Source organism: Photinus pyralis, unplaced genomic scaffold (genome assembly GCF_008802855.1).
Source record: "Photinus pyralis isolate 1611_PpyrPB1 unplaced genomic scaffold, Ppyr1.3 Ppyr1.4_LG1, whole genome shotgun sequence".
Classification (NCBI taxonomy): domain Eukaryota; kingdom Metazoa; phylum Arthropoda; class Insecta; order Coleoptera; family Lampyridae; genus Photinus; species Photinus pyralis.
In genome coordinates this window covers 43,143,112-43,158,087 of record NW_022170249.1, presented here as the reverse complement: position 1 = coordinate 43,158,087, position 14,976 = coordinate 43,143,112, and the positions used below count along the sequence as shown (strand labels likewise).

The 14,976-nt window shown below is 32.9% G+C and overlaps 1 protein-coding gene across 1 annotated transcript in view; it reads right to left on the bottom strand.

The window, feature by feature from the left end:
* LOC116181279 (protein outspread-like) overlaps nt 1–14,976 on the bottom strand; it is a 73,247-nt gene that overhangs the window by 15,537 nt on the left and 42,734 nt on the right. Inside the window, exon 2 of the mRNA XM_031501592.1 lies at nt 5,994–6,074. Coding sequence (XP_031357452.1) covers nt 5,994–6,074 — 81 coding nt within the window. The remainder of the gene's footprint in view (nt 1–5,993; nt 6,075–14,976) is intronic.

Sequence of the window (14,976 nt, the reverse complement as noted above, 5' to 3'; positions counted from 1 at the left end):
ATGGCAACATCTTCTAAAATTAGGAATGTGTAGCGCAGATCCCGAAATCCCAAAATCAAAGTGGAGAGTGCCATTGCGCTATCGATATGAGAAAGAGAGGAGATCAGGACTGCGATTAGCTCCCAAATGATACATTTTTGGAAATGAAATGTTCGGAAGAAGTTTGTTTTGGCCTCGTCTACTGCCCTGATTTCTTTAGTGAGATGAAACAGTACAATTAACAAAATACCACCGGGGCACCTGCGCATGCGCGATTCAGCCCAAATACTTTTCAGCTCTTCCTTTAATGGCACAAAACCTGGTAAAAAAGTCTTCGGAAATTCGGAGAATCTATACAGGGCGTCAATTTTTCGAGCCAAAATCAATGGGTCAGAGGTGGGGTCAGTTACACGCACGTTAATTATCTGGCAAGAAGCTAAACATCGATGAATGCTGCAACCTTATAGTACAATTACTTTTCTCTTTTTTGATCAAGATTTTAGAATAATATGCCTTTTACGGGGTCAGATAAAAAGGTTATCGAACCTAACCTAATCTTTTTAAATGGGAAACTCTGTACATTTTAATCTAAAAAGATAGCATATTAAATTCTATTTTCAAAAATATAACGCCAAAAATTCAAATTCAATATTGATTCAAGAAGAAGCAGCCTTTGCTAAAACTCCGTTCATTGAAAAAAATAAAGTGCATAACAACTGATCAAAATTAAAATTACTACATCATTTGAAATAGATGTTTCTGTAAAAGTCAGAAAGTACAAAATCTACCGTTTTCAGAATAAGTATACGGGGTAATGTAGAAAAGTTATCAGTAATCTCATTACTACTTAAATGGAACACCCTGTATATTTTAATCGAAAAAATACCAAAATGAATTCTTTTTTAAAGAATATGTAATACCAGGGATGATATTCATTTAAATTCATGTGATTCAAAAAAATTAAAACAGGTTCAAATTTTCAAACTTTCAAAACGATTTTTAAAAAACTCTTGAATCTTCTTGAATCAATATTGAATTTTATTGCGTTATATTTTTGAAAAAAGAATATTTTTAGATTAAATATACAGGGTGTCCCTAAAAGGTCTGTACAACGCGCTACCAGGTGTTCTTGGTATCAAAATAGGACGATTTAACCCAACTTACCTCTATCCAAAAGTGCTTCGGTAAGGCGCTATCTACCGCCAAAGATTCAAAAAACAAATCGTTATTTTTATTTTATCGGAAAATGGTTTTGCCGATTAAAATGAAAGTTGGGATGTGAATGTCTAATGTAAAAAGGGTCTTTGTGATATCATCGTTTTGATTGTAGTTGCTATGTAGGTGGTAAAATACTGACCATCCACATCTGAAGAGGTCTAAAACTTTTTAACTACAATTTTGACGGCTCTGAATTTTTAGACACTGATAGACAGTTTACTTGCAAGCATTTTTTGTCTCTTGATGAATATCGCTATCGATGATGGTTTACGAAAAAAAAATAAATTTAGGCATGATGAATCGCAAAAAAAAAAAAAAAAAAAAAAAAAAAAAAAAAAACACACGTACATTGGACATCTAGGGATAGTATGTAATTCGTACTTACCAACATACCTATTGATGGACACAATAGCCAACGCTATCAGGAAAGAGGAAAACAAAACAAAACAAAAAAAATCATTATAATAATTCCTGTAATTTTATTAAATGGAGTTTATTGTGTAAGTGTTTCTTTGGCTTTGCGTTTGGGTTGAATACGAGTGGGTTGTGATAACGTGGTGTGTTTCTGTGAAGAAGGAGTTTTGTGTTTTTTAATTGTATTTATGGTGTTTCTTTGTTCCTGAGGTCGTATTTGTGAGGTTGCTTGGGTTTTTGGTGGAGATATTATAGTATGTTGTGAGCATGTAGTTCTGTTAAGGTTTTTGCGTTGCGGTTGAATACGAGTGGGTTGTGATAATGTGGTGTGTTTCTGTGAAGAAGGAGTTATGTGTTTTTTAACTGTGCTAGGGCGTGTAACTTTATTGGGTGGACCTGTCTTTGTAGTGCATGTTGCGTTACTTATATTTATGGCGTTTCTTTGTTCTTGAGGTTGTATTTGTGAGGTTGCTTGGGTTATTGGTGGAGACATTACAGTATTTTGTGAGCCTGTAGTGCTTTTAAGGTTGTTGCGTTTGGGTTGAGTACGAGTGGGTTATTATTATTATTATTATATGTATACGGGGCCGGATAAAAAAGTTATGAGGCCTAACTTACTTTTTTGGATGAAATACTACAGAAAGAAGAAATTTTTGTTAAAGAAAGAAGTTTTACAAAAAAAGTACTTATATTACCTAGAGAAACAAAATGTTAAAAATATGAAATTAACAACGGTTATCCAGTTGAATACATTTCTTTTATTTTTCATTGATGATAATATTGTTCAGAACACATTTTTTCTTTAAATTTAGTGTGATTTTTTAAAATTTCGGTGTTTTTATTACAATTGCTGTTCATGAAAACCTTTTTTTTAAATTTTGTAATAAAGGGCGCATTTCAAAATGACAAAACTATGCACATGTCATATCGAAAATGGTGCCACAACGCTCCACAAGCTTTAATTAAGATAAACCAATTGACGCCGAATCGAAATGTTAGCTTCATAATTTATGAACATATTTTTCAACGACTTCCTTGGATAGTAACAAAAAATCAAAAACTGTAAAATAAGCCGATCCGAAAATGCCGTGATATGTTATATAAACCCGAGTATAAACCTATCCAGTTTTAACAAAGAAATAAAAAAAGAAACACAGCGAAGTATTTAAATTCTGAGCCAGATTCCGTTTAATTGAAATTTTTCAAAATTATGATACGTACTAAAATGATAATAATAATAATAATTTCTTAAACCTTTGTTGCTATTTTACAATAGATAAGGCAAGTCGCATAAAAAAATCGTAATAATGTTAATGAACAGGAACTCAATTTTAGATGGTGAGTGGGATTGTAGGATGATTCGCCCCCGAAAATTCGCCCCGGTATATTCGCCCCCGGAATATTCGCCCCCAAGAAAACTCGCCCCCTTAATATTCGCCTCAGAAAGATTCGCCTCCGGCAAGTTCGCCCCCGACAAATTCGCTCCTGGAAGATTCGACCCCGGCGATTCCGCTCCCGTAGGATTCGCCTGATAAGATTTATTAATCCTCGGAGGTAACAGGGCCAGCAGTTCACAAAATGAATTTTGTTTAATTTTAATTTTTTATGTAATAACTGTGTACCTATACCTACATAAAGGGGGTAGAATAATAGCACTCAAATACCTGTTAACTAAAATACGAATAGGTAATTAAGATAAGGGTGAATAAAGTAAGGGAGATTTGCAAAGGATTTGACATCCAAAGGAAATAAATCCTGTATTCACAATGACATTTTTTCAGACATGACATATGGAAAATCCACCTTAACTTTTGTATTACAAAAGGACATTTTTGATTGACTGAGTTGTTCGCTTCTTAATTTCTTCCCAACAGAACGTTTGATGGCTTGTTTGGTCATTAATGGTGTATTTGTTTTGAAACTTTTTATGTTCCTATTTGTTATATTTTGGCGCGAATACGAACTTTGGTTTTTTTATTAACGATTTTATTCTACGGTGTTTTTTTTTGTTTCGGATCAATACTTGGCTTGAGCATGGATTTTGAATTTGGTATAAACCTGTGTGAAAAAATAGTTTTAAGTATTGAAGAAGATCGGTTTCACGTGGTGCTGGTAAGTTTTGTATTATTTTTTAATTAGTTAGTTAGATTTACTTAAAAAAACGAATTTTGTGCACGATTTTCTAAGATTTTAAATATTACAATGCTAATAGACGAAGAGTTTATTTTATTGTAAATCAAACACAATATTTCACCTTTCGTAAATACAAAAAACATCAAAAAAGGAACTCTTATGGCATCAGTAATAAACACGTGTCTGTATTGTCATTTTTGTACATAATAGTAGGACACAAAGTATACAGGGTGGTAACTTGCGTAACGCATCATAGGGATTTCAATGTAAAATTCATAACATGCGATTATTGGCTCCCCAAATTATTTTAGAGCAAAAATGTATTAAGGTTTTTTGTAGAAAAAAACATTTTACGTCAATCAACCGTATTAGTTTTCAATTTTTTGCATAATAAAGACCGAAAATTGGAAAAATAAAACCCCTGTCTTTTTCAATAATCTGTGACGCCATGGAATTTTATAATACAAAAACTACGCCAATATCCGTCATGCCATGGAATGTCTGCTATAAAACAAAATATCAAATTCTATCAAAAAGTGTTATATTTAGAACAGCTAATTCAACATAAAGAAAGACCAAATTACTAAAAATAACAATTTACAATAAATATTCGAATAAGTGATCTGCAAGATAAGACAGTAACCAAGTCGATCATAAATTCCATTTCGAACAGCTGCTAATTGATAACTGGATATATTTTTAGAGACTTCCATGGCATCGCAGATTATTGAAAAAGGTGCTGGTTTTATTTTTCCAATTTTCCGTCTTTAGGTATATGAAAAAAATTGTAAACTAATACGGTTGAATGGGGTAAAAACAATTTTTCTACAAAAAACTATTACATTTTTGCTTTAAAATTAATTGGGGCGCAAATAATCGCATGTTATTAATTTTACATTGAAATCCGTATGATCCGTTACCCACCCTGTATACTAAATTAAATTCATTGTCTTTTTAAGGTCTAAATTTTTGGTAAACGGTCATCGTTCAACATTTTTTGGTCTCAAGCAGACCGTAGCAAACTAATATGCTACTTAACTAATTAATTTAAACCAACCTATTACTTCCGAGGGTTAATAAATGTTATGGGGCGAATTTACCGGGGCGAGTCTTCCGGGGCGAATTTACCGCACACCGGTGAGTGGACTAGAAAACGGTCTGGAGGGATCGGATCCTCTCAGTTCATAATATCTAGTACTCCTAACCTTTACACCATTTCGTCCGTAAAATTATGAGAGAATGATTAGACAAAAATTTCCAATATCAAAATGAATTAAAATTTGAAACTCTCCGATCAAGCAAGATTTCCTATACCTTCTAATTAAGTTGAAGCCCAAACAGTGCAACAGGAGTCAAATTAGTTATTTTGGCCATCTCAGATTATTCTTGGTGATATTCTCATCACCATCAAGATTTTATTACCATCACACTCCAAAAATGTAGAATATGATGAACCCAAGTGTTAATGATTTAGTTTACAGTCTTAAAATCCTAAAGCATACTACCCATATAAATTTTCAGAAAATTAGCATAACTATAAAAAGTTCACGCTTATTTTAGTTTATATACAATTATACAAAATTAAAACTCAGGAACGAGTCGAGTCCATTTACTTACTAAATTATGAGATTCACGTTTTTGAAAAAACCTTTTTATTATACAATAAATCGGTAAATGAGGCACGAGGCGTTTATACCTGAGCTCGTTTGGTAAAATTAACGAGGTTTTTCGAACTTCGGCTACAGATTTTGACAACCTGTATCGGTAGTTCACCTATACACCAAAAATTTATTGTTCACGTATCTACCGTTCTACATTTAAAATTCTGAGCTATCAATGCCTGGTCATTATCAGCAGGAACCCGTTGAACGTATTTATGTCAATGTGAAGTTCGTGTTCGACTCATTGTTTGTATCGCACTCGGGTTCATGAAAGACTTTTTGAAACATGTACAGAAGTACAGAAGTTTACGTAGTACTAAAGCGACAATTATCACAGCACAACCAGTAAACAACAATAAAAAGGAGTAAACTTTAAAGTAACTCAATCGCTATTTATGACTTATTGTAACAAGAATGACATATTGTTAGTCACGTATACACCGTCAATATTTCAGGTATTGAAGTACTAAAGGTGTTAAATCGTAAAGTAACTGTTTGTATGTTTACTGTTAGGTATACAGACTTTCCCAAAATGTATACGAATCAATTAGAGTGTAGCCTAAACGTCTAATAATGGAAGATATTTACCTTGGTTCTATTCAGTGGGACAGAAAAATCCCAGTCTGGCGCGACAAACAGATATCCACTGCGAGCAATCGCACGACTTGCCTGAAACAAAAAAATTATGTCAAAAAAAGTACTTATTTATAATTCCTGAATTATAAAAAATTAATTTTCGTCCTGTAATGAAAGTACAATTACCATTAGGTAATTACATTTTCAAGTAGAATGTGCAGTTAATGCGGAAACTGACATGGTTAGCCCAAAGACATTACGCAATCATTAGAAATCAATAAATTGATAGATTAAATTCGAAGTGTTTGACCTAAATTTGTCAATTATTGGTTGTCAAAAGGCAATAACATTTTATTAGATCGAAAATTTATTTTGATCAGTATCTTGATTGATATACTTGGCACGTCTCGAAAAATTATTTATAATTAATCGATCTCAACGATTTGTTCGCTTTGAAATAGTACTTACAATCGAATTTTCATTCGTATAGGTACATTTTTTGTGTTCCGAATCCAGCACGTTAATTAGGGCAAAAAACACTTTCGACATTGAGACTGTATAATGCGCAAAATTAAAAAAAAAGGAATTCCATCCTTCTTAATTAAATCACTTATTTTTTTTCCAGTTATATCTCCTATTAATGTCCAACAAATGAGATTCACGTTAAACGCTTTTGGTCTATGTCTGTTGCCCACTTTAGATAGAACCACAAGATCAATTAAAAAAGAACTGATCACAATAAAAAAACTGTAATTTTGCACAATTTAGCGATTTGCAAGTTTAGTGTACAACTGCACAAAAAAGCACTGGGGATTTTGATGAGTAGCTTTTATTCTTCGCAAGCACTTACATATCACACCTGAACCTCAGTTTTGTAAAAAAGAATTAAATTCAAAGAAAATAGGTAAACCCCTGAGGGCCCAGAGCAAAAGAGAGATAATGTCTGTGTTTGCCCATGTTATAACTTGAAAACTGATAATTTTCAGATTCGTTTTCGCTAATCGAGTACTTTGTGGTAGTAGATGAGCAAGAAATTCCGAACTTAAAAATTGCAGTCAAATTTCAATCGAGATTTAAATGAGAAAGACGTTATGTAAATTTGAAATGAATGTCACTATTTACCGTATAAACAATGTTGCAATGCAACAAACTTTTTTTGCATGTTTTAAGTGCGGAATCTAATAACACTCGTCATTAAACCATGATTGAGGAAACTTGCTTCAATCAACTGACAATCGGCCGTTGCAATTTTCTCACACCGGCTAATTTGTATTTAATTATCCGGTGACCCTGGGGTAAATTACATCGCATTTGAAATAAACCCTTTTGGGAATCCTTACAGAGGACGTCCATCGATTTTATTACAGCGGATTTGTATGCCGGTCTTGTCAATAAACATTTAGTGAGAAAGGTCGCATTCTTCCAGACAAATGATCTTAGCTTCGTCTAGACATAAAAAAGAAGCCGATTTCTATAGATAGACGTAAGCAAAGGCCAACGAATTGCCTAATTATCCATTAGGGGGATTATCAAATTCACGCTTAAATTAGTAATACTAATAAAGCGTGTTTTGGCCATAGATATTTAAACAATTATAAATAAATCAAACAGTTCTACGTGTATAACTGCTTTCATCTGACCGGCTCCACTCGCAAACCCGCAATTATTTACAAATTAACATTACGGTAAATAATACACAACTGATTTTTTATTCACCGACACAATAATCAAATGGGTATGGTATTAGTGAAGCTAAAATAAATAAATGGAATTGGTAATTAGCCTAACGATTTGTTAGCTTGGTTTACACATGGGTACCCATCTCGAAAATTAAATTAAATCGTGATCGTGGTTTCGAAAAGGGACGTTCGTCGCGCTTTTTTCTCCCAAATCTCGAGGTGAAGATGGGACGTGCTCGAAAATGTACCTGAATTTGAAGTAATAAACTTGACTGTGAAAGTTAAATTTTGACAAATTTGTTACTTCCGTTCTACTTTCTACACTTCATTTACCGATGGCAGTTCCACCTTTTTCAATTGCATTTCCTGTCGCACGTGTATGTTACCGCATACAGTTCTCATGCATTTACAGGATATTGTTTCAAAAGTAAATTAGGAGTTGATGACGGCGATAAATTTTGTCTAAAGTGACTCGAAAAAGAAATTTAAGAGAGTGTTGGCAAATTTATTCCCTGCAGAGAATAAATTTGTATATACTTATGTCTAAAATACCATTTATTTAAAGAAAATTAGGGGGTACAATAACTCTTGACATGCGTTTGAATTGCCACATTATTTTAGAAACAACGGTATCGCATCTCCAGTATACCGTGTGTCCCAAGTTGAACGCACCAACAAAATGACTGTTTTTTACAGGGTTTTTTATAAAGCGGAAAAATACTAAAATCCACACAAATTCAATCTTGCGGTGAATATCGACATAAGAATTTTAAAAGAACATACGCATTCCATTGCAACAAAGAACTCCGTGAAGGTGACTATGAACATCTTTAATGTTTGCCTTGCCAAACTAGCAAAATATTAACCTTTTTAACGCAAACTGGTAAAATTATAAAATTTTAAATTAATTAACAAAGTATTTACCTCAATCTGAGAATGAAAACTATCAGTTGTAATTTAAAAAAATTGACACTGACCATAAATTTAAAGTACGTAGATTGACAGCAAGCTTTTTATAATTTTGGGTACCATAAAAAAAAGTTCTTTGTAAAAATGGTAGTTTTGAAGAAATATTGTTCCAGACAAAGTTTTCACCCTGTAGAATGGATTAAGGTTAAAAAATATCTCACACGATTAATGGTCTCTTTTAAATTTTTAGGGAGTGACAACTCTGTCTAAGGAGGTTAGAAAAGAGTGAGGTGAAAGTTGGTCTCCATCTAATACGAATTTGACAATTTTTTGGGGAAAAAATAAAATTAAAATTCTTAAAATTTTCGTATTTCACAGGTGATTACTGATTAGATACGGCACATAGGTTTCCATGTAACAAAATGACATCGAAACAACTAAGAATATACAGGGTGTTTATTTAAAGAAATCAGTTATTTAATTTCACTGTAAAATTGGGACACTCTGTAGATTTAAAAATAATGTCTATACATGCGCAACCCTCATAACAGATTATTTAAATATTTTTTACCAAGTATGAGCTAGAAAAAACTGACGCACTGCTGTAGGACCCTGTATATACACCGTGTCCAAGATAAGGGTGTGTATCATTGGGATCTCCGAAGCCATAAAAGATACGACGATGGTCAAATTCGAGGAAAGATGCGAAATTAAAGAGTTATTATCGCGCTTTAAAGAAAACCGGAAAATTCCGATTACTTCCGAAGATATGTCAGAAAATCTGTTATTTGAACAGACACAAAAAATAAAAAAAACAATTTCTCACTGCCACTTTTTGAGCTCTACGGGAAAGCGTTAATACATTTTCAATATAACGTTTCGTTTCGGAAAAATCAACATCATTTGCTAATGATGTGAAAATTGATCCCCATTCAAAACGAACTAGAATGGCATTTTGAAATACAACAATTTTACCACTTGATTGTGAACAATACCATGCATCACTAACTTTCTCGTTATCAAAGTTTTGCCTTTTACTTGGATTAACATTATTGTTCAAATTAAAAACAAGGGCGCTTCGAATCATTAAAGTGAGACTTGTTTATGGGGAATTCATCGGAAAAAAATTAATAAGAAGTGAATAGGTTTCACTTTCAATGTAGAGGTTAACAAATGACATCGAAACAACTATACAGGGTGTTCGATTAAAAAAACAAGTTACTTATTTACATCGCAAAATGAGACACCCAGTACATTCAAAAATAATTTCGATAGAAGCTCAACCATCTGTATTTCATATTCGCACAAAAGAATTTTTTATATTTTTTACCAGGTATGGACAAGGAAAGACGCACTGTTGTCTGTGTTATGTTAAACGTTAAGGAAATTTTAGAAATATGCAGGATCGTTTAAAAATAAGTATTTGATAAATATCGAAAATGTACAGGAATTTGGAAAATGTGTACAGTTGTGAAAATATTGAAATGGAAGCGTTAGAAATGTGTAGGTAAATTTGGAAATGTTTAAAAATGAAATGTGGTTATACGTAGATAGAGGATAAGGACTAAGTATTATAAGCAAGTAATAATTTTACAAAACGTAATCAAAAAATGTTCCATTTAAAATAATAAATGGTCCTCGTGAATCACCAGAAGAGAATGAGCCAGTTTGAAGCATGCGAACAACTGCTAACCACATGTTTGCATATTACGAAGATAAGGCTGTTCCTATTTCTTTTCAACAAAGCAAATTTTTCAATTTCTAAATTATTGTTATCGCTAGTTTCGCCAGGTGTTGTACAGATGGTTCCCAATTAGCAATTATGTATTCATAAATAAGTGCTTTACTACACCTACTACACCTTTCTGTGTGATGTAAATGTTTCTATTTAGAAAATAGCAATAATTTTTATAATATCCCAATTTTAATGTCAAGTCTGGACCGTATAGGCAATATATTAATTACAAAATTGAATTATCGTACTTTACCCCAAAACTCACCCTTAACTTTAGTATTTTTTGTACCCTCGTTGAGAGCCATTCCGAAAAGATGCACTTCACTACGCGTACACACAAGATTTCAATTTTGTACGAACACAAGTAACGCAAAACTGCAGAGGTCAAAACGCTCTTATCTACACTTCCAGTTACAGGTGACATACCAACAATCAAATTTAAAAGCGAACGGAACCGAACGAATAAGATCGTTGACGTTCACGCATGTTCGGATGCTTCGATGCAAAATTATCAAAGATGACAAATGTACGCGTGGTTTTAATTTCGCCGAAAGTTACACTACAAAAATGAATTTTTCTTAATTGGTATACCTTCATTAGGAATTTCTCCTAGAACTTGGATTTAAAAAATTGCGCCCTACGCGCGAAAATTTTACTTAATGTACCAAAATTTATACATTTCTCACTCACTCAACTTTTTTGCTGCCCGCCCGTGTACTTATTTTGAAAATGACAATTACTTAACAATCATTTTAAAGAAACTTTGCTAATAAACATTTTTTGTATCTCATTTAACTAAGAACATGCAGGGCCATTCTGAAATTCCCAATTTTTTTCATTTTTCTCAAGCGAGCGAATATTTACCCATCTTCTTACCCATTTTTCCCAATCGGCGAGGATGGATCGTTCAGCAAATGACTCCATCTTCCAGACAATCAATTGTATAGCGGGATTGCTCGGAATATTTTGAAAATAATATACCAATGTCGAGAAGAGGAATTAATTTTAAATGTTGATGCCCAGTGGCGGATTTAATTTTTTTGCGCCCTTAGGCACACCGAAAGATATGCGCCCCAAAATAATTTTTAAATTGCAATAAATTTTAAAATAAAAATCAAATTATAACATGAAATTTTGAAAACTATTACCAAATCCAATTTATTTCATAATATTTTAATTAAACATTTTTGTCATTTGTAACTTGTAAGGGGACTTTTACTTTAAAACTTAAAATGGCGCTCTTCTTTCTTCCGATTTCTAAGGAACTATAATTTCGCAATTTTTCTTCCAGGCTAGCAAATTTGCGTGGTTCTGGAGGTTTTTATTGCAGTTGAAATACACTTGCAACATATCTGGCTCGGATATTAAAAGCAAATAAAGGAGAATTTACACGGCCAGTTACAAAACTAGGTATGTTCACTTCCCATTCAAGTTCAAAATAGTATTCAGTTCAAGGTTTGTTGAGGACTACGTCTCAAGGGGGGGGGGGGGGGGGGGTCTCAATGCAAAAGAACCCTCTGTTGTGTTGTTTAAGGTATTTTAAAATGTAAAGTTAGAGTTCATTAATTGTTTAATGAAAGACTATCGAAGGAAATTGTCTTTGTTTTTCCGTGCAACAATATCTGTTATAATTGATTGAAATCCATTACAAAAATTAGGCAAGCAACCACACTAAGACGTAATTACAGCTATCAAGCGATTGTTTCCAAAGCATGCTATAAAATTTTTCACGATTTCTGTTCCACTCGAAAAAGCATTGTTTCCATGGCACGCTACAAAATGAATTAACTTCTTTAATTTTTGGTATGAAAAATTCCAATCAAAACCATTAAATTTAGGGGCATGCTACAAAATTAATTAACTTCTTTAATTTTTAGTATGAAAAATTCAAATCAAAATTATTAAATTTAGGGGGGCAAATTCTATCACAATAAATTAAGAAAATGCCATTTAAAAAATTTAAGTCAACTATTGGTAGCCCCCGAAAATGATAATTTAAAACATTTTAATTATGATTGTTTTGCAGTACGTCAACTATAGGATACATAAGTTTTTCGATAATCAAAAAATGGCACACAATGGTTTCACCATTGACATGAAAAATTTTTGAAATTTAATTGTTATATTTATGGTGAAATGGACAGAATTGCGCCACGTGATTGCCGTACATTCTATGAGCGATATCCAGACATCAATATCCGTGTCCGAATAATCCTACCATTCGAACACTGGAAGGAAATTGTTCGAATTTTGTCATAAAATCATGGCCGACTACTACAAAGAAAATTGAAAAAAATGATATCAATTCAATGAAACGAGAATAAGTCAGAAACTGTTCAATATAGCTACAGGAACATGTAATATCAAGATATGCCAATTTTGATTCTCTATCAAATGCAATAATAAAAAAATGGTCATTTGATTTTTTAAAAAACTTAGCGTTTAGTCTGTGGTCGTACGCAACATAACTTTTTTTAATGCACTAATAGAAAGCATTATTCTTTCTCTATGCACTGGTAAACATGAGTTGCCATAACTACAACCGTTTTCAAGTAATGAATTTTCAAGGTACCGTCTGCATCCGCCATTTTTTTAATTAAAAGTCAAAATAACTTACAAACCATAAATTGTACATATTGACATGGGGATATCAAAAGAACTGAAATTTCACGTAGAAAATGCAATAAAAAATAGGGGCGGGCATTTAAAATAAAGAAGTTACTAGCTACCTCCGGTATTTGCGGAAGTGCCATCAATTTGAAAATATTTTACAATGATTCGGCCTTCAGAGTATCTCCTAAGTACAAATTTTCAAAAACCTATCTATTTCACTTTCTTAGAAACATTTAACTAAAACACCCTGTATAGAAAAATTCTAAAAAGCGCTTTTCATTGACACCATAAAAAGCACATATGGATAAAATGTTCATAATTTATGTGAGAAAAAGGTGTACGTATTTTATATAGTAGATTAAGTACCGAATTCAAAATAATTAGTCACAAAAGTTATTGTTTAACAACAAAATATTGTTCTCACTTACACTACTGTATTTAAGATAGTAAAATGAATGTGTCTTGATGAGATACACAAATCGAAATTTTTACTTAAATTTATTACTGGTCTACTTACTATAACATTTGATTGCCAACACTCGAGTAGATGTAGAATGTAGATAGATTATACTGGCACGTTCCCTACGCATAAGTAAAGTATTTTTAGACATATCTAATAGAAAAAATGCCCATCGGTTCCTGGACCTAGCTAGCTACACTTCCTCACATAAAATCAAGTAAAATTTACAATATTAATTAATATACAGGCATAAGGCATTGAACCCTGCTGTGTCTTATGTATAAGTAAGGCACTTAATATAAATACAGCGCCCTATGTATAATCCGAGGTATATAATCATTGTTTAAAAAGTATTAAACAATGGTATAATCCAGCACCGAGTAAGAATCCATCTTTAAGTTCCATTTTGAAGTTTTCCGGAAAGTGATTTCAGTTTGTCTTGGACTTTCTTTTATGGAAATTCCTGTTCTCGAAAAATAATCGATGTCTTACCGTTATTCTTCTCAATGGTCTTGACTTGAAAGACTTTCAACAAAAACTACCGCGAATCCATTACGTTGATTTGAATGTAATGAACAATTGAACATTGCTTAATTATGCTGAATTTGAACACAATCCAGCATTTGATGAAAATGTTTAATCTACATGTAGATTACCAATAAAGAATAGAAAAGAAAACAATTTCCACAAAACTAACTGATGGTGTACTTAGAAAGTAAATTCCATTACAGACATTGGTAAAACATTACCTGCAGAGGAATGTAATAAATTATCAAATAAAACAACACTGTAGAGATGTTAATAAACTCATTCTGAAATTACTATATGCTAACGGAGATCAAAAAGATCGCGATTAATGTTCCAGAAGTGCGTAGATTAATCGACGTTTACGGGTTTTTTGAACTGTTGCCAGACGTTTTCCGCCGCACATAAAAAAAAATTAAAAACGACGGATCTACCGAAATGAATGAACAATGGCGAATTAGAAAATGCACGTTCATCGTATCGATAGGTATACAAGTGCGCTGTATGGCCTAATCAACTGTATCAATAACACTTATTGTGCCATAACTTAATTAAGGTGACTAAACGCGGGGGATAATGAAGAAGTACATTTATGGTTAATCGTAATTTGATTGCGAAAAGGATGATTTCCAAATATGAGGTTGTTTTTATTTAAACAAATACCGTCCCGATTATAGAGACGTGATGAATCCTTTTGTGGGAAAATAACGTTTGGGCGAACTCGGTCATTGTTAATAAACAAAATAAAAACGCCCATTGCGAATCTGATCGTATTCCCAACTTTCTCAAATTTTCACTCGTTTTATAATTGCAGTTCCCTCAAGAAACTTTCCCTTAGCTGGGTACGGAGTTTTAGTCAGGAAACGCGGCGATGAAGAGCGACAAGTCGATGCGAAGGTGCACTAAAATAGCGCCAAAGGTAACTTGAGACGATTAAAAATAAACTATAAACAATTTGAAAGAATTTGATGTCGCAATGTAGTAAACAGTTGTAAAAGGTTGTTCTTTAGGGCCACAAACGATGGCGTTTTCCGTTATGTTGGTGAAACACGTACGGGCCGTACGCATACCGGA